General features: G+C 39.7%; 1 protein-coding gene across 1 annotated transcript in view; it reads left to right on the top strand.

The window, feature by feature from the left end:
- The first annotated feature begins 8,249 nt into the window (after positions 1-8,249).
- LOC109922718 (activin receptor type-1-like) overlaps positions 8,250-26,410 on the top strand; it is a 47,197-nt gene continuing 29,036 nt past the window's right edge. Inside the window, exons 1-6 of the mRNA XM_048595639.1 lie at positions 8,250-8,257; positions 8,342-8,421; positions 15,297-15,551; positions 19,401-19,612; positions 22,313-22,412; positions 24,234-24,380. Coding sequence (XP_048451596.1) covers positions 8,250-8,257; positions 8,342-8,421; positions 15,297-15,551; positions 19,401-19,612; positions 22,313-22,412; positions 24,234-24,380 — 802 coding nt within the window. The remainder of the gene's footprint in view (positions 8,258-8,341; positions 8,422-15,296; positions 15,552-19,400; positions 19,613-22,312; positions 22,413-24,233; positions 24,381-26,410) is intronic.

The following is a 26,410-nucleotide window of genomic DNA, read 5'->3' as shown; positions in this document are numbered from 1 at the left end:
AGGTGGGAGGAAGAACAGGTTAGGGAGGCGGGGATGAGCTGGGCTGGTTTTGGGATGCGTTAGGGGGAGGGGAGATTTTGAAGCTTGTGAAATCCACATTGATACCATTGGGCTGCAGGATTCCCAAGCGGAATATGAGTTGCTGTTCCTGCAACCTTCGGGTGGCATCGTTGTGGCACTGCAGGAGGCCCAGGACATGTCCATCCTCCAACCTATCCCCTCCTCCCACCTCAAGCCGCACCCCCATCTCCTACCTACTAACCTCATCCCGCCCCCTTGACCTGTCCGTCCTCCCTGGACTGACCTATCCCCTCCTTAACTCCCCACCTACACTCACCTTTACTGGCTCCATCTCCGCCTCTTCGACCTGTCTGTTTTCTCTCCACCTATCTTCTCCTCTATCCATCTTCTATCCGCCTCCCCCTCCCTCCTTATTTATTTCAGAACCCCCTTCCCCTCCCCCATTTCTAATGAAGGGTCTAGGCCCGAAACGTCAGCCTTTCTGCTCCTATGATGCTGCTTGGCCTGCTGTGTTCATCCAACTCTGCACCTTGTTGTCTCGGATTCTCCAGCATCTGCAGTTCCTGCTATCTCTCCAGCATTTTCTTCTCTTACATTCATCATGTTAGCTCTGGAATTCCTCAAGGATCCATTCTTAACCAAATGCAGCCTATCTGCAGCAGCATCATGCAAGAACATGTCAGATTTCAAGTGTGCAGGGACTACAGATATCAACACCTCCCTTGATCCTTCCATTTCCTTTGTGTTGTCAGGCTTCTTCGTCATTCAGATCTGAATAAGTCAAAATGTCTTTCATTCGAAAACAGGTAGTTCTGCTATAATGCGTGTTTTGTTAACACGAATTGGCTATAATGCAACTGATGAATAGTGGATGCTGTTTGGATAACGTGAACTTTCTGCTGTACCAGTATAGTGAATTTCTATAGCATTTCCCCTAAAATGCAGTTTTGTTTGATGATTTTCTATAGTGCAAGGTCACACAAAAATGCAACTATCGCGTTATAGTAGAACTGCCTGTACTGGGAATACCAATGTCATTGTTTTATCCTGTTCCCTTTTTTAAAAATCTGACTGCATTTGCTTAAAACTGTTTGTACTGAGAGGTTTCAGGATTTTGACCAAGTGATGGGGCGGCACAGTGGCTCAGTGGTTAGCAATGCTGCCTCCCAGCCCCAGGGACCTGAGTTCAATTCCAGCCTTGGGTGACTGTCTGTGTGGAGTTTGCACATTCTCCCTGCGTGGCTTTCCTCTGGGTGCTCCGGTTTCCTCCCACAGTCCAAAGATGTGCAGGTTGGGTGGATTGGCCGTGCTAAATTGACCATAGTGTCCAGGAATGCGTAGGTTAGGTGGATCAGCCATGGGGAAAAAATGCAAGGTTACAAGGTTTAGGGGTGAGAGTCTGGGGGGGATGCTCTTTGGAGAGTAGGTATGTACTTGTTGGGCTGAATGGCCTCTTTCCACACTGTAGGGATTCCGTGATTCTAAGACTCTGAAGAAACAGTTCGAAGTCAAGATGGTGTGGAGGTTGCAAATTGTGGTGTTCCCAAGCACCTGCTGACTTTCTCTTTCAAGAAAGTAGAGTTCACAGATTTATAAAGTGCTTTTGGAGGAACCTTGGGAGGGATAGATGAGTTAGTCACTGCAGAACCCCTAGCTTTTGACCTTCTTTTGCAGCAACAGTATTTATTAGGCTGTTCCAGTTCAGCTTCTGATCAATAATAACCCCTGGCATTGTTAATACTGGGAGATTCTGTAATAGTAATGTCACTTTGCATTCAAGGGTGATGTTTAGATTCTGTCTTATTGGAGATGGTTATTGCCAGGCACCTGTGTGACCTAAAGGTTGCTAAGCTTATAAAGCCTTGCTGCATATTCACACGAACTGCTTCAATATCTGATGAGATGCAAATGATGCTGAACATTGTGCAATTATCAATGAACATCCCCACTTGTAGCCATGAGATGGCAGGGATGTCACTGAAGCAGTTCTAAATATTAGGGCGTAGGACATGATCCAGAGGAATTCCTTCAGTGATGTGCTGGAGCTGCAATGATTAACCTTCAACAACCACACTTCTTTGTGCCAGGCATGAGTCTAACCAGTGGAGATTTTCCCTGATTCCCATTGACTTCATTTCTGCGAAGGTTCCTTGATGCCACACTTAAGTCAAATGTCACCTTACTCTCTGGAGTTCATCTCCTTTGTCCATCTCTGAACCCAGGCTGTAATGTGGTCAGGAGCTGACTGGCCCTGGCAAAACCCAAACTAAGCATCAGTGAGCGGTTTATTCCTTTGCATTGAGTTCCAAGTCATTGCAGCTTGTTGTATCAGCATGTTCTTCCTCAAATCTGCCCTGTTTCTCTTAACCAATGCTTAAGATCAGTATTTCCTAATCCTTGTACCATCAATAATGGTAGTGGCTGTTTTTGCTAACATTATCTAAACGTTCATCCTGTACACCTCTATCAAATCTCCGTTTGATCTCTTCAAGATAAAGAACACCAGCTTTTCCAATCTTACATTGTGGCTAAATTTGCACATACCTCGAATTCCCTCTGCATCTTTTTGAGGACTTACACATCGTTCCTAAAATTCTGTGCCCAGATCTGGACACAGTTGTGACCTTAACCAGAGGTACATAGAGTTTTAGCATAACATTCATATTTTTGCACTTCGCATCTTTATTTGGAAAGCCTTGAGATATCCTTGTGTTGATAATCACTCTATTGTGTCCTGCCACCCTCAAAGATCCATGCACATAATTGCCCAGGTTCCCCTCTTCCTGTGCACTGTTTGGGACTGTACCATTAAGTATATATTGCCTTTTTCCATCTTATCTGCAAAAAGCATCATGACTCACTTCTAAACATGCACTTAGATTTTCTGTTTGTTGCCTCGAATGGAACTTGGTCCCCTGGCCTTCTTTTAGGTAAGGGTGCCACTACTGCGCTGGCACTTCAAATTGAAATCTTGAAAATGTGCATGTTAGTTTTCTGGAAGAATGGACGATCACTGAAAGGTGTTTCAAAAAAAAAATGCAGCCCTTCCCCAGTACTGCAGCAATGAAGTGGACAACCTCACATTTTTCCATATCATATTCCATCTGCCATGTTCTTGCCTATCATTAAACCTGTCCAAATCTTGCAGAAACTGCTTAGCACTTCCGTCACAACATACATTTCTGCTTGGCTTTATAGCAATGCAAGTTTGGGAATATTACATTTGTTCCTCACATCCAGTTCATTAATATGCATTGTAAACAACTGGGGGCCAAGTACTGATCCCTGTAGTGCCCAACTATTCACAGGCTGCTATCTTGAGAATGACCCATTTATTCTCACTGTTTTCTGCGTGTAAGCCAATCCTTAAGCCAAGTCAGTACATTACCTCCATGTCATGTGCTTTGATTTTTGCTAACCAACTTCCAGTGTGAGGGACCTTATCAAAAGCTTTCTGAAAATCCAAGTGTACTCCATCCTTTGACTTCCCTTTATGAATTCTGTTAGTCACATCCTCAAAAAGTTTCAACAAAATCAAATACAATTTCCCAGTCGCAAATCCACAATGACTATGCTCAATCAGATTCAAAAGGCCCATTTATCCCATACTGCTGATGTTCCCTGCTTTCTCTCTTGCTCCCTTCTTAAATAGTGTTTGCTTGTTTCTAACCTGCAGGAATAATTCCAGAATCTATAGAATTTTGGAAGATGATTACCAATATATTGACTATCTCTCCAACTACCACCTTCATCACACTGGGATATGGAATATCAGGTCCTGGAGGCTTATCAATTTTCAGCCTTATTAGTTTGTGTAATTATGCTGAGCCATGCGTGTACACTTGTGTATACTCTTCCACTGACTAAAAGATCAGATCATGTATTGGCCTAGTTAACCAGAGCATTGTGATGAGGTTTCTTAGTGTTAACACTACAGCCACAAGATCCTGTTAGAATACTGTCATCTTTGTTAGTCATACAGCACAGAGACAGACACAGAAGTGAGTGGAATGCTAAGTGTTTTGGTAGGAAGAAAAGAATGCTAGCAGCCATTGGTCAAAACCTGTTGGTAAAATTATCGGGTGTCATTATTTGCTCTTATTTTTGGTTCTGTAAGCAAATTTCCAATACATTCCTTTCAGGAATATATCAAGGACTTTAAATTGGAAGTGGAACTGTAAATATACAGTTACTAAATTCATTCAACAATGTGTTGAATAGTGGACAAATATTATACTGTTAATGTTACATTGCACCTTTCTGTAACCAGTTACAAAAAATTTAAATGTTGATATTACCTGATTCAGAAACAGTTACCGAATGCAGCACAGAAGAAAGCCACTTGGCCCATCATGCTGGTGCCAGCTTTTTAAAGGAGTTACTCATTTAGTCCCAGTACCCTGCTCTGTCCCTTGTGCTGTAAATTTGACCTTTTTAAGTTTTACAATTGCATTTTCAAAATCTCAGCTATCTAGCCTTTGATCCTCACCCTGTGCCACAATATTTCAGTAGCTATTGAGTTACTCATTTCCACCTTTAATGACCTGTGTTGTGTTGGCACCCTTCCAATTACAAGAGGTGATGAACACACACAGCACTAATCCATTTAGATGAGGTGTCTTCATTTGGCATTCCTTTGCTGATTTGCTGTAAAAGACCAACCCTTGGGAGACATGTTCTGCCAAAAGTGACACATGAAGCTGCCAAGTAATGTAGGCTGTTTTTTTTCTTGCTTTGCTGTTGCCAGGCTGCAGTAGTGACTGGTCATGGTGGTGTGCCCTTTTCCCTCTTTCGCCAGCTAGTGACTCCCAGGTGCGGTTGTCAATGTTTGGGCCTTCATGCCATGTTTGCAAGCATCCTTGAAGCAGGGACTTGGGTGTCCCACTGAGTCATCTAGCTGCAGCTACCTTACCATATAAGAACTCCTTAGTATTCAACTATTATCTGTCCTGCAGATGTACCTATGTACCTGAGCCACTGAAGCCACTTCTGTTTGGTTAGTTCTAATGCATCTAGGAGTGTTGCCTCCATGATTCTGTCCTGCCAGGATATGCCCATAGTGTGACACAACAAATAAGGTGTAAGTTATTGCAAGAGCTTTCCTGGTAGCTTTAAGCCACCCATGTTTCAAAACTGCACAACAATATGTTAAGTGTGTTTCTAAACCATCTGAGGCTTCTAAACCATCTGTTTGGGCTCAAAATTCATTTTGATGTTATCTCAGTCATGTTTCACGAGCTGACCATCAATGGTAGTTACTTCCCCTGTTTGTGTAGTGAGCTGTGCATCAAGTGACGGATTGACAGTCAGAAAGGTGCTAAGGTGGAAGGATTTACTAACCACTCCCAATGGAATGTAATTTAGGCTGATCAGATGCGTCCTGTCCCGTGACCACAGTTTTCTTGATACGTATCATTAAGAACAAATTACAGGCTTTGAGAAGCAGTCCATTAATCTTTGTAGTAAGTTGCTGTGAGGACAATTAGTACAGCATAATCAGGATGCAATTATTTTCTTTTATGTCTCAATTTATTTGTAATCTCCTCCATCCCCATAATGCTCTGAGATATCTGCTTGTCTTCGAATTCAGGCCTCTTGTGCATTCCAATTTTAATAGCTCCACCTGTGCTGGCAGGGCTGTTGGTTGCCTGGGCCCCAACCTCTGGAACTCCCTCCATATACCTCTCTGCATCGCTGCTTCACTTTCTATTTAAGACACTCTTTAAAACCTAGATATTGGTCCAAGCTTTTAGCCATCTGATCTAATTCTTCTTGTGTGACTTGATGTCAACTTTGTTTTATAACACATCTTTTGAAGTGTTTTAGTGCATTTCATTATGTTAAATGTACCGAATAAATATGAACTATATATGCTAATGTTCACTTTCTACAAAGATTTAAACATTTCAATTGATATAATCTCTGAATCTATTCCAGATATGTAGACATGAATAGTCATTCATTCATTATCAGATAACTTTCATGTCAGAACATCAGCTTTGTGCTGTGAAGAACCTCTGTGATCCTGCCCTGGGACCTCTATTTTTCAGCAAGGGAGGAGTGTTCTGAACACAGACTTGTGTTAGAAACTGACTCACTTGCCCCGAGCAACTCTGATGCATCCCTGTGCAATGAGCAAAAGCATTGAAACAGCATCTGGGTGATACAGTGGCTGTCAATTGGAGGTTTGCTCTTGTGTTATGACTCACTGGGATAGTAAACTGAAAATCAAGCCCTGCTATGCCCGAGTCATCACAAAAGATAAAAATTTTAAAGGAATGCAAAGATTCCCAAATTTAACTGACCCAGTTGATAAAGCATGTTTTTGTACTTAATGAAAATGACTATTCATTACTAATAATTAATCATAAAATGTTGACATATAACTCACTAATTAAAATTCTAATTTCCCTATAAACATTCCTTACACAAATATGTGTATGCGCACATACATGAAAATCATGGGTCATGAGTAGTGGGAAAAACTAGGAAAGCGGTTCAGTAATTCCTGTTCACAAGGTTTGCTGAGATGATTCTTGTGCTGGTCAGAATGCTACTTGTCAGTCATCCTTCTATAGGTGTTTTCAATAGCATGGAGAGGGATAGGATGGTTGGTTCATTAAATAAGCCAGAAATTTTTAGTAAAAGTTGCAGCTCACATCCACTGTTGAAGGCTTAAAGTAGCTTGCTGCAGGGAAAAGAGAGAGACAGCGAGATCCTAAGCAGGTGATAGTTCAAAGGCTTCTCTATATGTTGTTAAAATGCCAAACTGCTCAGCTATGGGAAAACGAATCCCACAATTATTGACAGGCAGATCTTTGTCATTGGTAACTGGTCACTATTCCATAAACCAATCCACTACTAGTTGCCAATCAGACCTCTGTTTATACACAACACATTGGCTCCAGTTCATCTGCTACCACTGATGTCCCTACAGCTGGACAAAAAATGTTCACAATAAATATCATATTAAGAACATAAGAACTGGGAGCAAGAGTCAGCCATTCAGCCCTTTGAATCTACTTGGCCTGATCTCATTTTGGCCTCAATTCCAGTTTCCTGCCCATTCTTCATAATCCCTTAAAATCCATTACTAATTAAAAATTTGTCTATCTCCTCGTTAAATTTACTTAATGTCCCAGCATCTATCATACTCTGGGGTAGTGCGTTCCACAGATTCATTACTCTTTGAGAGAAGTATTTCTCTTCATCTCTCTTTTAAATCTGCTGCCCCTTATCCTAAAACTATGACCTCTAGTTCTAGATTTCTCCACGTGAGGAATGTACAGGCCTAAACTGCTCAATCTCTGTTTATAAGGCAAGCCACTCATCTCTGGGATCAGCTTGGGGAACCTCCAAGGCATATACATCCCTCTTCAAGTAAGGGGACCAAAATTGTATGCAATACTTGAGATGTGGTCTCACTAATGCTTTGTACAGTTGCAGGAACATTTCTCTACTTATTACCCACTGTACCCTGCATGCTAGCTTTCTGTGATTCAAGCATGATGAAACCCACATTTCTCTACACCAAAGCACTGAGGTTTCTGTCCTTTTAGATAAGTTGCTGGCGGGTGTTGCCAAACGGAGACCTAGAGCTGCAGGGGCATAGTTCTTTGAAAGTAGAGTCGCAGGTAGACAGGGTAGTGAAGGATGCTTGTCTTCACTGGTCAGACCATTGAATGTAGGAGATGGGATGTCATGTTGCAGCTGTACAGGATACTGGTGAGGCCACTGTTAGAATACTGCATACAATTCTGGTTGTCTTTCTGCAGTAAAGATGTTGTTAAACTTGAGAAGGTGCAGAAAAGATTTATAAGGATGTTGCCGATACTGGAGGGTTTGAGCTATTGGGAGAGTCTGAATAGGCTGGGGCTATTTTCCGTGGAGTGTCAGAGGCTGAGGGGCGACCTTATAGAGGTTTATAAAATCATGAGGGGCATGGATAGCGTCAATTGCCGAGTTACTCTTCCTCGGGTGGGGCAGTCCAAAGCAAGAGGGCATAGGTTCAAGGTGAGCGGGGAAAGATTTAAAAAGGACCCGAGGGGTAACTATTTCATACTGAGGATGGTGTGTGTATGGAACGAGTTGCCAGATGAAGTGGTGGAGACGGGTACAATTAAAACATTTAAAAGGCATCTGGATAGGTATGTGAATAGGAAGGGATTAGAGGGATATGGGCCAAATGCTGCAAATCAGACTTGGTCAGATTGAGATGTCTGGTCGGCATGGACCAGTTAGACCAAAGGGTATATTTGGGTGCTGTATGACTATAATTGGAGCCCCGAGGTCTGAAAAAATGTCTGTTCTTGTTTTGCAGTCGCTTTTTCCTGATGGCCCAATGGAGCATCCTTTTACTCCTGCTTTTGGTCCCAAAGAACTTCCTTTGTGGAGCTGAAGGTAAGTTATATTTCTGACAATCAGCTAGCTGTTTTCTGAACCATTGTTCCCAACATGGTTACTATGCATTAATGATTGGGTACAGTTATTTTTCTTTCATTTCATTTCATTGCTATTTAAAATTTGGATGATTCAGCTGTCTTTTATTGAATAGACTAGACACACCTTGATTGGTTGTATGTTAATTTTAAACTAAACTCTTTCAATTATAAGAGCTCTGAGGCATGTTTGATACTAGGAGATAGCTGTTCAGTTACCATCAGGATTTGCCTATGATACAAATGAGTTGACCAAGTAACAAGATTTATTTTAGGTTTTAGTAAGTTGCATACAAACGATCATATCAATTGTGAGGAGGAGTAGGCCATTCAACCCCTTGAGCTTGCTCTGCCATTCAATAAGACGATGGCTGATCTGAATGTAATCTCAAATCCTTATTCCTGCCAGCCAATAATCTTTCAACATCTTTACTTAACAAGAATCTACCTACCTCAGCCTTAACAATATTCAAGGACTCGGGTCTCCCTGATATTGTGGTGGAAGCAGAGTTCCAAAGACAGTCAATCCTCTCAGAGAAAAATTACCTGTTTTAATGATTCTAATTCTAGAATCTCCCATAAGAGGAACCAAGATGCGGGGGGGGCTTCGTGGCACAGTGGTAGTGTCCCTCTCCCCGGACCAGAGAGGCCTGGGTTCAAGTCCTACCTGCTGCAGAGGTCTGTAATAACATCTCTGAACAGGTTGATTAGGGGAAAAAAAGAAGAACCAAGGGGGCTCTTTTGGCACAGTGGTAGTGTCCCTACCCCTGGACCGACAGACCCAAGTTAAAGTCCCAAACGCTCCAGAGGTGTGTAATAACATCTCTGAACAGGTTGATTAGAAAATAGGTTTAAAAATTAGTAAGAGGAACCAACCTCTCCACATCTGTAATGCTAAAAATCTTCTGGATCTTATATGCTTCAATAAAGATGCCTCTTAGTCTTCTAAACTGGAGTGGGTCCAGACCCGAAACGTCAGCTTTCCTGCTCCTCTGATGCTGCTTGGCCTGCTGTGTTCATCCAGCTTTACATCTTGTTATCTCAGATTCTCCAGTATCAGCAGTTCCCCCGATCTCTGGATATAAGCCTAGCTTGTCCAGCCTTCTCTCATAAGACAACCTGCCCATTCCAGATAATGGTCAAGTAAACATCCTGTGAATTGCCTCCAGTGTACGTACAACCTTCTTTAAATAAGGTCACCAATACAGTGCACAGTAATCCAGAGGCAGTCTCAGTAGTGCCCTGTGTAATTGAAGCATAACCTTTCATTTTTTGTGTTCACTTCCCCTCGCGATAAATGATAACATTCTATTAGCTTTCCGAATTACTTGCTGAAACTGCATACTTACCTTTTGCGATTGATACCATGAGAAGGTCGAGGTCATTCTGTATCTCAGAGCTGTAAAATGTCTTACTATTTAAATAAAATGCTTTTTTATTCTTGTGCCAATATGAACACATTCTCCTTTTCCCAAATTATATTCTATTTGCCACACCTTTGCCCACTCACTTAACCCATCAATGTTTTTTTTGTAAACTCGTTGTATCCTCTTCACAGCTTATGCTCTTACCTATCTCTGTCTTGTCAACAGATTTGGCAACCATGCCCTTCCTTTGACCAAGTCATTAATATAAATTATAAACAGTTGAGGTCCCAGCATTGATCCCTGTGTCACACTATTTGTTACATCTTGCTAACCTGAAAAAGGTCCTGCATTCTGCTAACCAGCTATTTTCAATCCATGTCAATATGCTACCTCCTACCCATGAAACTAGGGGGAGGCAATGGCCTAGTAGTATTATCGCTGGACTGTTAATCCGGAGACCCAGATAACATTCTGAAGACCCGGGTTCAAATCCCGCCATGGCAGATGGTGGAACTTGAATTCAATAAATATCTGGAATTAAGAATCTAATGATGTCAATTGTCAGAAAAACCCTCCTGGTTCACTAATGTCCTTTAGGGAAGGAAACTGCCAACCTTACCTGGTCTGGCCTACATGTGACTCCAGACCCACAGCAATGTGGTTGACTCTGAACTGCCTTCTGGGCAATTAGGGATGGACAATAAATGCTGCCTAGTCAGCAATGTCTTCATCCCGTTAATGAATAAATAAATAAAGGATGAGCTTTTACTTTACATAATGACTATTGATATGTAGCCTTATCAAATGTCATCTGTAACTTACGTACACCACGTCCATCGATCCTTTATCCTTTATGCATTACAACTCAAAAACTTGGAAAAGATTGGTCAAACATGATTATCTTTCACAAAACCAAGCTGACTTTGTCTGATTACTTTGAACTTAACTAAGTGCCCTGCTTTAACTTAGACTTGTAGAGTCATAGAGATGTACAGCATGGAGAGAGACCCTTCGGTCCAACTCAACCATACCCACCAGATATCCTAAATTAATCTAGTCCCATTTGCCAGCATTTGGCCCATATCCCTTGAAACCTTTCTATCCATATACCTATCCAGATGCCTTTTAAATGCTGTAATTGTACCACTTCCTCTGGCAGTTCATTCCATACACGCACCACCCATGTGTGGAAAAAGTTGTCCTTTAGATCCCTTTTAAATCTCCCACCTTAAACCTATGCCCTCTAGTTTTAGACTCCCCTACCCTGCTTATTTGATAATAGCTTCTAACATTTTCCCTATGATAGATATTTAGCTGACTGGCCTGTAAGCTCCTGCTTTCGGACTCCCTCTCACTTTGTCTAAATTAATTACTTTTACAGACTTCCAATTTAATGTGTCAATTCCCAAATTAAGTGATTTTTGAAAAATTAAAATAAATGTGTTAACCATCTCACTAGCCCCGTCTTTTAAGGCGTTCCTATAAAATCTATTAGAGATGGGCGCAGGTCAGCTTGCAGCTCCAACATCTTACTTGGTACACTTGTCTGGCGACTGTGATTTTTTGTAAGTTCCTGTCTCCCTTCTATTTCCTGATTTATTCCTTTTGGGATTTAACTTGAACACATGCAAAATACCTGTTGAGTTCATCTGCCATTTTCTTATTTTCCGTTATTCTCCAGTTTCTTTCTTTCAGTTTGATACTGTCTATAACATTTCTAATTAACCACAGATGGTGGGTACGCCTCTTGGAATATTTTGTTATTCATTAGGATGTATCAATATCCCCATAACTGTCTCTATTGACCTGTCCTTTGGCTTAATTTGCCAGTTCACTTTAGCCAGCTGTGCTTTCATGCCCTCATAATTACCCTTATTTAAAAATGTAAAGAACAGTCTCAGACCCATTTGTCAAACTGAATGTAAAATTCAATCACATTATAATTACTCTAACAGGTGGCACCTTCGTTATTTGTTAATCCTAACTCATTACACAATACCGGGTCTCGTAAAGCATGCTTTCTGGTCGGATCCAGAATGTATGAAACTATCCTGAAAATGTTCTATGAATTTCTCATCTGTACTACCTCTGCCCATATGGCTTTTCCAGCTAACTAGATTAAAATCACCTGTGATTATCACTGTGCCTTTCTAAAAAGTTGTCATTATGTCTTGCTTTATACCTTACACTACTTTGTGATTATTGTTCTGGGACCTGTATACCAATCCCTCAAATTAATCCTTGCCTTAATCACTTCTTCTACCTACCCAAACTGTTTGCAGATTTTGATTACCTACATTTAGGTTATCTTTCTGTATGGGGTTAATATCATCATCATTAACTAACAGAGCAATCCCTCCAGCTTTTCCAACTTTCTTCTTGTTCCTCAATGTCCTGTACCTTTCAATGTTGAGGTCCCAATCCATGTCACCGTGCAACCCTGTCTATGTAATGATGGCCAAGATCATACTTATTCATTTCTTTTTGCAGGAACACTTCCTCTGTTTTGTTTCGAATGTTATGTGCATTTAGATACTGAGCGTTAGTTTTATTCATTTACTGTTTGTAAATTCTAATTTTATCTGTTGGTTGACTTATAAATTTATACTCTCTATCCTTTCCTGTCTTGAGTGATTTATCATTTCCTGTATTAATTCCTTTCTCTTTGGCCTTGACTCTGCTCTTTAATTACCGCAGTTTCCAAAATTTGATCCCTTGTCCCACTATTCATTTTAAAATCCTCTGTACTTCCCTAGTTATGTGGTTGGCAAGAACACCAGAGTAACTTGCTACTCGGTGTGTCTCTGCTGTGCTCGCACAAGCAGTCTCCCATTATAAAACTTGGGTTAGCAGTTGCAGTGAACTTTCTGTTTTGCCTACTGTTAATATGGTCCTAAACATAGACAGGAGCTGAACTCCAGAGGTAAGTTGAGTGTGATTTCCTTTAACATCAGTGCAACTTTTGATCCAGCTTGGCATCAAAGAGCCCTAGCAAAACTGGAAATCAATGGGTATCAGGGAACAGTTTGCTGGTTGGAGTCCTACCTAGCATGAGGAAGATGGTAATCATAATTGCTGATAATCGCCCAGTGCACAACACCATCCTGATAGCTTAGACACTGAAGCAGTGCATGTCCATAAGCAGCAAGACCTGGACAACAGCCAAGCTTGGGCTGATAAGTGATGAGTAGCATTCGTGCCACATGAGTGCCAGCCAATCACCATCTCCAATGAGGGAGAACCTAACCATGTCCCTTCATATGAAATGGCATTACCATTGCTGAGTCCTTCACTGTTAACTTCTGGGAGTTACCAATGACCGAAACCAAACTGGACCCGATATATAACTACAGTGGCTACAAGAGCAGGGCAGAAGCTGGGAATTTTATGGTGAAGAACTCACTACCCATCTTCCCAAAGCATGCCCATCCTGTCCAAGGCAAGTCAAGAGTGTGATGAAGTCCACTCTCATCTAGATGAATACAGCTCTCGCAACACAAGAAGCTTGACACTATCCAGGATAAAGTTTGATTGACAACCCAGCTAACACATTCAGTTTCTACTCCATCACTGATGCATAATGGCAGCAGTGTGTACCATTTGTAAGATGCACTGCAGCAACTCCCCAAAGCTCCTTGAGACTGTACCTCCCAAACTCACAACCTGAATGCTTGCAAGGGCAGCAGGTGCGTGGGAATGCCACCATCTGCAAGTTTCCTCCCCAAACCACTGCCGTCCTGACTTAAATCTGCATCACCTTCCCGTCACTGGTACTGGGTCAAAATCCTGGAATGCCATCTCAAATAGTATATAGGTTTATCCATGTTTTCATTGATAGCATTTTAAGAAAGCTATTCATCACCACTTTGAGGGCAGTTAAGGTTGGGCAATAAATGCTGGCTGAATCAGTGAAATCCACATCCTGTGAATAAATAATAAAATACGTTCTGGGCCACTGTGCACGTGGTAGTCTTATGCCTTTTGCTGGCACTCTGTCTTACCAATGAAGCTATAGAACCCTTAGCAAATAGCAATTATTTGCTTAGAGTCATGATTTGGTGCATTTGTATACGTGCTATTTAAATTTCCTTGCTTGCCAATGCTTTGTGATGTTCTTTGTGGCTGTACAGATGTGTTCGCAGGCTTAGTCTATTCTGGTTTGTTTGGTTGATGATCTGTCACTCCATGGGGAATGTTTATATTCATACCTACACAATGGCCTCATTGTTCATGCTGTTGCAGATTGAGCTGTCATGGCTTTTTGATTCACAGTGTGTTCTTGATCTTGATGTAGAGGCAGAAGCAGGCTACTCAGCCCATCGAATCTGCTGTTCATTAAGATCATGGCTGATCTGATGATCCTCAATTCCACTTTCCTGCCTTATCCCCATAACCCTTGATTCCTTTCCTGATTAAAAATATGTCTATCTCACCCTTGAATCTACTTAATGACCCAGGCTGAACAGACTTCTGGTAAGAATCCCATGGATTAACTACCCTTTGAGAGAAGAGATTACTCCTCATCACTGATTGAAAAGGATGACTCCTAGTTATGAAATTATGCCCTTTGGTTCAAGCCTCTCCCACAAGGAGAGACAACCTTTCTGAATCCAGCCAGTCAAGTTCTGAGAATTTTGTATGTTTCAATAAGGTCACGTCTCATTCTTCCAATGAGTACAAGCCTAACCTTCTCAACCTCTCCTCATAAGACATAGCTGGTATCAGCTGAATGAACCTTCTTGAATTGCCTCCAGTGCCAGTGTATCTTTGCTCAGGCAGGGGACCCAAATATTCACAGTTTTCCAGCTGTGGTCTGACTAGTGCCTTGTATAGTTTTAGCAAGACTTTCCTTTTCACAGATAGTTCCATTTCCTATTCAGAAATTTGACTTGTGAGGCCAATTTTGAATGTTAGGTGCCCTAAGTTTCATTGGACAAGCATTGGTACCTATGGGCTGGATGTGGCTTGATCACCGTAGCAGTAATGAAGGAAAATTTCTTGTGGAAAAGCTGATTGAAGATCTAAAACCTATGTTAAAATGGCTTGATGAAAAAATGCAAAAATGCTCCACCTAAATAAAAACAATGACAGATTTTGCTGAAGACTTTGGTGCTGGTCTAGAATTGTAAAATATGACTGTTAAATATGTCAGTTGTGGATGATGGCATTTCAGCCCAGATATGCGGAATATGTTTGGAGCATCATTTATCTTTAGTTAGAATAAGGATGTTTAGGTACATCTGCATGGTCAAGGACGTGTGCATCAATTCATCTTTAAAGCTATTTTCCCTGCAGATATAGTTGATCACTTTCAGTGAGTGTGATAGAACTAGATTTTATATTTTTTACATTTAAGCTTGCTTAAGCACAAAATCTTTTCAAATGTTGAATTTGACAAATTGCCTTAAAAGGTTGTATCTGGTCACTCTAACATTGTGCAAAATTTGCTTTTTTTGTTATGCATGTGTAGATGAAGGAAGCTCAAGTCTTCAATGCATATGTGAGGGCAGTACCTGTGGAACAAAGACTGAATGCAACGGCCTACGGTGTTTTGCTTCAGTGACACAAAATGGAGATGTTTCGGTGTACCAGAAAGGGTGTTTTGACTCACTTGAAAAAGTTGAAATGTTATGTAAGATCTTGCCCTCAGAACGTTCTGTAGTGCGTTGCTGCAACGAAAGCCTGTGTAACAGGAATATTACAGCAATGCCTCTTCTTTCTCAAGGTAAGGATTAGGATATCTTCATTCTTTTACAAGAAACAAATGTATATATTGTGGTTTGCTTGAGCACTTTAGCATATTCCACTGGCACGTTTGCCAAACAGCACGCAGATCCTATAACATCTCTAGGTCTTATCCAGTGCGTTTCTGACTTTGGCATTCCCAGTAATCCTCTGCCATTCGTTTATTGCTAATATCTTATACAGAACCTACACATTTTTATTTTATTCTTTTATCAATTTTGGTTTGGAGCTGTGACTGGGAACTGAGAGCAAAAGATGACTTTTGGACTGTTTGCAACAGCTTGAGTTAAAAGGAAAACAGACCAAACAATCTTTTATTTATTCATGAGACCAGACCTGCAAGTTAATTACAGGTTAGTTCTTGATCAAAAAGTTCTGCAGAAAGTTAACCAAGAAGCCATCATCCATGTCTGTGGAACAGTGCATTGTGAAAAGCACTTAAGTACTTTGGCCAGTTTATTTTCTTTTGTTTATCCATTAACTGTGTTTGATGCTAAGGTTTTTGTTTAAGAAAGAAACCTGTGTCTGGAATTATTTATTCACAAAGCCTGGAGTTGGTGATTCAAAAAAATCTGGTTAGGAAACATTCAGTCAATTTTGAAAGATTTTGAAGGCTTTAGTTTTATTATGCTGTGAATACAGAGAAAGAAACGTGGATTTGATTTGGCTCTCTGTCTCTGTGTCCTAACATAATGTTATGTAATATTACTATTTTTAGCAGCGTCGTTGGCTTGCAATAATTGAAGAAAAGGTTTGCAGTTCAGAACACCCTGAACTGCTAGCAGAAGAAATCGGTGTTACTCGACATAGTTATGCTCAAGATGATTGAATTTACACATATTGCCAAACTTGACTGTCCAGTTTTACAGCCATTTTTAGTGTTTAAGGTTTTTCCTTTACATGAACGATGTTAAATATACAAGTAAAATGTGAAATCTGTCGTCAATTCATATGACCTTTCAAAGTTCTTTGAACATTGCACAGATGCTAACAAAATGCCATTTCTGACAGTAGTTTGGAGGCGACCAGTGAGATTTATTTAGTGTTGTGTTTCAAAGATGGGATGCTCCATACATATATAGTGTGAGCAGAGCAGGCAAGTGATTGACATGATATCCAGTAACCGTTTGTTTAGTACTATTCCTGAGATCCATTGCCTGTGAAGCATGACACATAACCCTTATTGTGACTGACCTTAGAATGTGACTTTCCTTTGTTTCCAATAGCTGGTTCGTTTTCCTACAGCTCTAACTAACACAACATGACATGACATGAAGCAATGTACAGCTTCTCAGTCTCATAAAAATGTGTTAAATCAAATAATTAGTGGTCTTTATGTTTCCCTGCCTATATTGCTAAGGTTAATTGAAATCTTCTAAAATCATTTGACTGTCTCTGATTTAAACTGCAAAATTACAGAAATGCCTTACTACTTAGCAAGAATGTATGAATTTTATTGTATGGTAAGTCCCCACTTAAAATAAAAAGTGTTAGAGAAACTCCGGTCTGGCAGCATCTGTGAAGTTAACGTTTTAAGTCCAGTGATGATTCTTCAGAACTAAAGAGAGTTGGAAATGTGATAGTTTCAAATTGTTGCTAAAGTTGGGTGGAGGGCCAGTTGAACAGAATAGGAAGGTCAAGAAAAGGCAAGGAAAATTAGTCGTGGAACAAAAGGCATAGTGAGTGGAAATTATTTTAGTAACCAAACAGAGCATTAGTCCAGAGTAGGTGTTACTAATAGAATAAAAGTCAGCTCTGACTGAAAGAAGATACATGAAAACAAGATGCAAACACTGAAAAGAAAAATATCAAACAGATGGGTAGAGTTTATGGTCTGAACCTGCTGAATTTGATATTAAATTCATAAAGTAACAAATTCTCAAATTTGGTCAATGAGGTAGTGTTCCTTGAGCTTGTGTGAAATGGTGCCGCAGGCCTAAGACATAAATGTTAGCATGAGAACAAAATGGTATATGGAAATGGCAACAGACTAGAAGGTCACAGTCATGCTTGTGGATTGAATGGAGCTGTAACCTCATTTAACCTGCCCCATGGAAATGTGGGATTATGGGATGGGGTAGTGTCTGAGTGGAATGCTGTTCAGAGGGGTGGTGTACATTCAGTGGGCTGAATGGCCTCTTTCCACAAAGTAGGAATTCTATGATTCCATGTGGCATTCTTTCATTTTAATGATCGTTGTACCCTGTATTCTCATCTGCCATCATGAGATTTACTTTAAAGTAGTTTCCTGCTGGTATGACATAAGACTACATGACCTGAATGGCACATTTTGAAGCTACCCTTGCCTGCTTCCTAGCACACCTTCTTCCCGCCATCCATCTTACTTCTTCCCCTCCCAACCCCACCTTTTAAAGGGAAGCAGCAGGCAAGAGAGTTGAGGATTGAAAGATTCAGTGAGAGGGAATATCCAGGAAATCCAGAGATCACACATTGAAAGGCTGGTAGTAAGAGGTGGCTTCTGGAGTGGCAGAGATTACAAGTAGCAGGGTAAGCAACAAGAAAGTGATTTCAGATGCAGGTGAGGCTGCAAGTCAGCAGATCAGTGAAAAGAAGGGTCTGCATGTTCGTATGTTAGTAGTAAACGTACGTTGAAGGTGGTATAGACTCTTGAGGGATAATTTTGAAAAGATGTAAAGGAACAGAAAATGTTAAATAATTGTTCATAATTTTATTGTGTTTAAATTTCAGAATCTGTAACCCAAAGCAACATCAGTAAAGTTTGTGAACAAAACCCTGGGAGATCAAGAATCTTTAAAAGAAACTGCAAGTTTCTGTCAAAGCATTTTTGAGTAAAATCCCTACTGATGAGTGCCCACGTTTGAAATAGGCAATTGACTACATTAGTCTGAATGCAATGCAAATTACCCATTTATATTAGCATTCATTTCAAAGCTGCCATGTATAACATCCTAAGTGCTGTTTATTTCTAGTGAAAACCGCTTTCTTGCTCACCTGTGATATTATAGGAGTAAAGTACACATGAAAATCTATTGCATTTTTTAAACATATGTTTCTGTTTTGTGTTTGTAAAGGATTGATATGTTTGATGATGGCTAAGCTGCTGCAGACAGTAGCAACAACAGGCAGATTGATCTGGGATGAACAATGAAACATTCCTTATTCACTAGGGTTCATAGTAATATGGTTGCCCCTTAGTAATGTCACTGGGGTTAGTAATCCAAAGGCTCCGGCTGATGCTTTGAGAATACAGGCTGAAATACCATCATGACAGCTGGTGCAATTTAAATTGAACGTTAGTATCTGAAATTGAAAGCTAATGTCAATAATAGTGAGCCTGAAACTGTCATTTGTTGTAAAATCCTAACTGGTTCACTGTATCCTGATATACTCTAGAAAGAAAATCTGCCAGTCTTAAATACTCTTGTCCTAAATGTGATGTCAAACTCACCACACTGTAGCTGATCCTTATTTCCCCTCTGAAATGATGATTAGAAATGAGCAGCAAATGCCAGCTTTGCCTGCAATACCCACATTTCATTAGAAAATTAAAAAGGAAGCGATTCCCAGCAGCCAGTCCAGATCTCTCTCCTTCATCCTTGTTTTCCGTTTTCATGTGCCATGATTCCTGGTAACTCAACACTTCCCTCATTTGCTACACATCCCAAGGAACTTCTCTAAAACACAATTGAAAAATAACACTATTCTAGCACCTCCTTTGATATGTAAGTGGAACTGTGTATATTCTATGAGAGAAATGTTATTTCCTTTAAGAAAACTATTAAAACCCATCAACACTGACAGAATGAAAATGGATTATTTTATTAATTTTTGTTTCTTTTTGTTTCAGCACCTAAAGAAGAACCAATCGACTACAGTGTGGAGACATTAATCATTTTTGTAGTTAGCCCAGTTATAGTGCTGGTAGTTTTGTCTGTGGTTGCTGTCTTGATTTGCCGCAAAATTCACCAGAATAGGATGCAAAGGTTACATGCCCATGATGCTGAAAATGGAGCAATTGATGGCCTTATAGCTTCCAATGTGGGAGATAGTACACTTGCGGTAATCAATTCTTTTCTGTTGTTAAACTGTTTTTGAAGCAAATAGCTGTTTCAATATAAAGGATATGTAGACTGCAGCTGCACTATAAGATGTTAGTCGCTATTTTTGTCTATGCTTAGTTCATTCATTTATCAAAATACATTTTTTAGCCTTCAGTATGGAAGACGTGAATGATGTTAACTAACAAATGCCATCAAAATAAATTTCAAAGACCATAGCATACTTCGTTTTCTCTATTGTAAAAAGAAACTATCAGGTTTAATTGTGCTCATGGGCAGATAAATCACAAAATGGTGGTAAGAGGGAGTGGGGCTGAACAGGGATGAAAAAGTGGATTTGGGCAAAGGCATGGCTGGTGTCCTAAATGAATATCTGAACGTCTGTTTTTGCTAAAGACGGAAATGCGGTCAAAGACATGCTCGGAGACGAGGTAATTCTGGCATGTGAAGTGTTTAAAATCGATAAGGTGATGGTACTGGATAGGCTGTCAACTTAAATTTTGATTAGGCACCAGGACCAAATGAGATGCTTCCAAGGATAGCGAAGAAAGTGACTGTGGAAAATGCAGAAGCACTGGTCAAAATTGTCCAGGCTTCCTTAGACACAGGGTTGGTGCCAGGGGACTAGAGAATTGCAGATGTTACACCCTTTTGTAAAGATAAGCTTGTCAACTACAGGCCAGCCAGTTTAACCTTGGTGGGAAAGTTTTTGGAAGTGCTAATTCAGCACAAATGAAGTGGTGCTTGGTAAATGTGGGAATTTAAGGACTGCCAGCACAGAAGTGTTATGGGTAAATTTTTGAGCTAACAGGGTGAAGGGTGTAGTGGTGTTCATGTTCTACACACAGACTTTCAAAAGATACTTGATAAAGGTTTTCACAGCAGACTTGTGAACTTAGTTATGGTTCATTGAATAAAAGAAACAGTAACAAATGGATATGAAATTTTCTGGTTTCCAGATTGGGGGAAGATTCGTAATGGAGTTCCGCAGGGACTGGTTTTAGAAGCTAGCTCTTCCTGCTATATATTAATGATCTGTATCTTTGTGTACATGGCGAAAGTTTGGGAGTGATACAAAACTTGTAAATATTGTGAAACATAGAGGATTGTATACAGCTCCAAAAAGAAGTAGGATTTTCAAATGGGAATGGACAGGCAAGTAGAAATTTAGATTTAATTCAGAGAAGTGATTTGTTTTGGTAGGAAGAACAGAGAGAATAATAGAAAATAAAGGGTACAATTCTAAAGGTGTATGGGAACAGTGGGACCCAAATGTAAATGTACATAAATCATTAAAGATGGCGAGACAGATTGAGAACACTACAAAGGCAAACAGTATCTCAGCCTTTATTAAGATAGGCATAGCATGGAAAAGTAAGGAACTTGCGTTAAACCTGCATAAAACACTGTTTTGGCCTCAGCTGGAGTATTACATAAAATTCTGAACACCGCAGCCTTAGAGTGACTGCAGAAAAGAGCCTTTATCAAAGCCCAGTCAATACAGAAAAACTAGTGTCTGATGACATCATCCAATTATTAATTCACAAGTGTTTAATACCTAGACGCCTATGTGACCAGATGAAAAGTCAAATGAAAGAGCTTGGTACAGGGTGTTACCACCACCTTATCTGGGACAAGTAGAATGCACGATAAATGCTGATCTAAATAGCCACAGCCACATCCACATCCAATGAAGGAATAAACAAATTGAGCAAGTATGTCGCTTTATGGGAATAGGGCTTGCTCTCCAAATTTCATTTAATTTTGAGGGGCTGTTGGCTGCCAGGCAAACTCTCATTGGCTATCTTGCCGTCCAAGCCTTCCATTGACTTCATTTGCCTACAAGAGACTCATTTTGGAACACTTCAAATTGATAATGAGCCAACTATTACAAGGATCACTAGAACTCTTCAGGTCTCAAAGCCAACTTCTAATATAGTTTCTGTCAGATGTGCCTTGAGTTTAGAAAACACTTTTTGTGTAATTTTTTCAAGCTATGTTAAAAAATATAGTTAAATAGATTTATTTAGAAAATTTATGATTTTAAGCTGTTTACAAGAAATTGACAGTCCTTCACCTTTCAGTTATATGCAGTGTAGTTTTCAAATATGGCCAACACTTTGTATCAAGCTCTTTGATTTGACTTTTCATCTTGTCAGGTGAGACATCTAGATGTTAAACACTTTTCAATTAATAATTGGATAATAAAATCTGACACTGGTTTTCTCATCTGCATTGGCTCAACTTTCATAAAGACCTTTATATTTCATACCTTGCATGCTTACTTTCAAAGTTGTTCAAAGTTCTTGCAAAATCATCTAATTAAGATACTGAAATTAGTTGTACCATTTAATTCTCACTTCAGTTTTGGCAAAGATGAGCTGTGGATAGAGAGGGATCAAGCATGGAATAAGTTTTTAGGAAACCATACTTTCTATTCAGTTATTTCTTGGTGACTGCACAGTGGTGGTCTGTGAACAATATCGCCGTTTTAAAAATCAGTTTACATTGTGCTACATTAATCTCTTTCTTTAGGTGGCCTTCCCAATTTCTTCTGAGTCCCTGACTCAACGTAAACTATCTCCAAAGAGAACAATTGTGAAAATATCATTTAGGTCAGACTTCAAATGTGACTTTGAATTGTTGTAACTAGACACTACTGATTGTCACTTCTATATTGTTTTTTATTCTTTATTCTTAGGATTTGCTTGATCACTCTCGTACATCAGGCAGTGGATCAGGTTTGCCATTCTTAGTACAACGCACAGTTGCCAGACAAATCACTTTGATGGAATGTGTAGGTGAGTAAAGCAAGATGCAGCTTAGATCATAAGACCAGAAGAAATAGGAGCATGAGTAGATCATTCAGACTCTTGAGCCTGCTCTGCCATTCAGTAACATTATGGCTGATCTGACATTCTTCGGCTCCACTTTCCTGCATTTTCCTGTAACCCTCTACTCCCCCACTGATAAAGAAACTATTTAATTTGAGCAATGTTTACTTAAAATAGACTTTTTGACTATGCCACTGGGCAAACAAGAATATGGACATTTCAGTTAGTTTGCTGGATTGGCAAACTATATTGTTATTTTATATTTTGTTGATGACGGACTTATTTGTCACTTTCACTCGTTTTCAAAATGAGTTGGGAAGCAGGGAATTGTCAAGAAAAAAAGGGTGAACAATTTTAACAAAGTGCAAAGTAATTAAAGGATAGAAAGACTAGGTTTTTTGGTATTAGAGTTGTAAAATTTTACAGTAGCTCTACTGAAATTCTGCAAAAATGATTGACCCAGGTAGACAGGAATTTCCTGAAACAACTCCAGTTTTGAAAGCTTTTGCTTTTCCTTATAAAATGGCCAAATGTTTGTAGAAATGTATGATTTTGTTTTAACATGCCAAGTATCTAGAAAAAATTTACCTGATACGAATAAACACAAAATTATCAAATTAGAAAGGCAAATGTGTTTATACATTAAAACAACCTTTGACATATTAACCATTTAAGAAGTTAAATGTTATAATCCAGACAGTAAAGCAAAACACCCAGCAGACAAATATTTACATTAAGGTTTCCTCGCTCGACTAATGAAGAATCTTGTGGGTAGAGGAACTGAGCAAGCAAAATTGCAAGGTTTGCTGAAATACTAAAATAATCAAGCTTGAACTGTTGATAATTTGTAACAGTTTGCAATGCACGAAAACAAAACTCTGCAAATTATTTTTTTCTATGTATCTTCAAATCATGAACCATGGAACAGCTTATCTTTAGAAATCACAGCAACAGAGATTTTAAAAATGATTGTATTGTGAAAACTGTAATGGTAATATGTAGTCAAAGCTAAAGGTGATATAGCAGATGCCAAATGCCAAACATTTGTTAAGTTATCAGTTGTGAATTGTTGGTTCCTCAAAATAATCAGGACAAATAGTTAAATATAATGGTTAAAAAGTCACCTGAATCTCCCAATCAAATTTGCGGGGCAAGTGAACAGTTAGTGACACTGAGTAGATACAATATCATCAAGAGAATAAAATGTTCCAAAACTGTTAGAAACTGAAATAATGTTTGTGGGGTAAAATGCAAAATATTTACTTAGATGTGGCAACAGGTTTACATATTATAGTACTTGTGTAATAGGTCTAGGCACAGTGCAATATTGATATGTGTTATAGATACAATGAGATAACTGTGCCAAGTTTGAAAAACTGCTAGAATGCAAGTTACTATGTTTACCAACCGGCTTATTTATTTTAGATTTACATTGCTTTGTTTTCATTTTGCTTTTGCCCTACTGTATCTAAACATGCTGTTTGTTTTCCCCGTATCTCTTAATCTGATAATTTGCTTGATGCTTTTGTTGAATTCATCTTTATTTCCAACATTATTGAGCACAACTGAGGACTAGAAAATTTGAGATAAATTGACAAGTCCATGATATTTCTGTGGAAAACTGTAATTTTTTGATAAATATTTTCATCTTGAATTGTTGGTTCAGTCTAAAGAGCTCAGAAAGGAAATATGCTTCCTTTACCTATACAGTATAAATTTCTGCATCACAAAATATAGCCAAAGAACTATTTTTTAAAAAGTTTCCTTTTTCTCCTCCACCTTAAACAGGAAAGGGTCGCTATGGAGAAGTTTGGAGAGGCCAGTGGCAAGGAGAAAATGTTGCGGTGAAAATCTTCTCATCTAGAGATGAAAAATCTTGGTTTCGAGAGACTGAAATTTATAATACTGTTCTTCTTCGCCACGAGAATATATTAGGTAAGAAATAGTTTATATATACCCTTGGTTTTAATGCATATTGTGAAATTCAAACTGATTTTTATTACCGACGTAAATTTCAATAAAGCAAGTTAGACATCAAGTAAAAGGAGAGGAAGATGCTTGTTGCTTTAGATGAATATTCATGGAGTAATATTTGCTACCTTGCCACTAACTTGTGAGAATACCCACTAAGTAGCTAACTTCATTTATAAAAATGAAAACAAAATGCTGTAAACACACAGCAGGTCAGACAGCATCTGTGAAGAGAACTGGAGACACATTTGCATGTGTGGCAGCTGAGGTAATTGAAATCTAAGCCATAATGCTAGCATAATTAACAATATAAACCAAAAGGTGTTAAAATCACAACACTAGTGCACTTTCAAACATATAATGGCAACCCGGCATACAGTGAAAATAGCAATTAAAACAACACATTATTAGCTGTGGCTCACTACAAATGGCTAGCTCAGACATAATGGTTTTAAGCAGAGGCCTCTTCCAGAGGTCCCCAGCATCACAGACGCCAATCTTCATCCAATTAAATTTACTCCGTGGATGAACACAGTGGAGACTGCAAACATTATGGCAATGTTCCTGAAGATGTGTGCTCCACAATTAGCCAAGATGATGTGGGAGAACTCTCCACTGCCTGGAGTCATAATCAGCACAAAGGAAGATAGTTATTGTTGGAACTCAGACATCTCAGTTCCAAGACATCTCTGCAGGAGTTCCTCAGGGTATTGTCCCAGGCCCACATATTTTCTGTTGTATCATCATTGACCTCCCCTCCATCATAATGTCAGAGGTAGGAATGTTTGTTGCTGATTGCACAATGTTCACACCATTTTTGCATCTCCTTAAATACTGAAACAGTCTGTATCTCCAAGTGCTGCAAATACTAGACAATATCCAGGTGTGGGCTGACAGGTGGCAAGTAATATTTACAACATGAGTGCCAGTCAATTACCCCCTCCAACATGAGAAAATCTAACCAAACCCATGACATTCATTAGCATTATTATTGCTAAATGCCCCCACAGTATATCCTGGGGTTACCATTAACTAGATATTTGATTGGCCTAGTCATATAAATATTGTGGCTAAAAAATCTGATCAGGGCCTAGGACTCCTACACTGATTATCTCGCTGCCTGACTCCCCAAAGCCTGGACAACACCTATGTGGCACAAAGACAGGAGTGTGATGGAATACTACCCACTTGCCCAGATGAGTGCAACTCCAGCAACACTGAAGCTTAACACCATCACCATAAAGTAGCCCACTTAATTGGCACCACTTTCGTTAACAATCACTCCCTTCACCACCTGCATTCAGTAGCAGTAGTGTGAACCATCTATAAGATGCATTGCAGAAATTCACAACGGTTCTTTAGACAGTATCTTCCAAGCCTACGACTACTGCCATCCAGAAGGACAAGGGCAGCATATACATGGAAACCCCCCACCTGCAGGTTCACCACCAAACCAATCATCATCCTGAATGGGAAATATATTGCTGTTCCTTTATTGTCATTGGGTCACAGCCCTGGAACTTCCTCCCGAATAGCATTGCAGGGCTGCTTGTGCCAAATGGACTGCAGCGATTCTAGAAAACAACTCACTACCACCTTTTGAAATGCAACTAGTGTTGAGCAATAAATGCTGGCCTGCCAATTAGCTGATATTGGAAGAATGATATTTTTAAAGAAAAATGTAGTAGAAGAAAGATCCTCAAGGGACTGCAAGTTTTCTGCAGCATATCTATGCAGCTGGAGATAACCATGCAATCCACCTCTTAAGATTTGAGTATTCTGTGCACAAAACATGAAAACTTTGATCTACACTATAGGTATCTAGCCCAGTAAAGAATCCCTAACCAGAATGAAACCTAACAGTAAGCAGGTAGAGATAGTAGGAACTGCAGATCCTGGAGAATCTGAGATAACAAGATGTAGAGCTGGATGAACACAGCAGACCAAGCAGCATCAGAGGAGCAGGGAGGCTGACGTTTCGGGCCTAGACCCTC

Source organism: Rhincodon typus, chromosome 4, assembly GCF_021869965.1.
Source record: "Rhincodon typus isolate 14 chromosome 4, sRhiTyp1.1, whole genome shotgun sequence".
Taxonomy (NCBI): Eukaryota; Metazoa; Chordata; class Chondrichthyes; order Orectolobiformes; family Rhincodontidae; genus Rhincodon; species Rhincodon typus.
The sequence above is the reverse complement of the archived record's forward strand: the minus strand, read 5'-3'. Positions and strand labels throughout refer to the sequence as shown.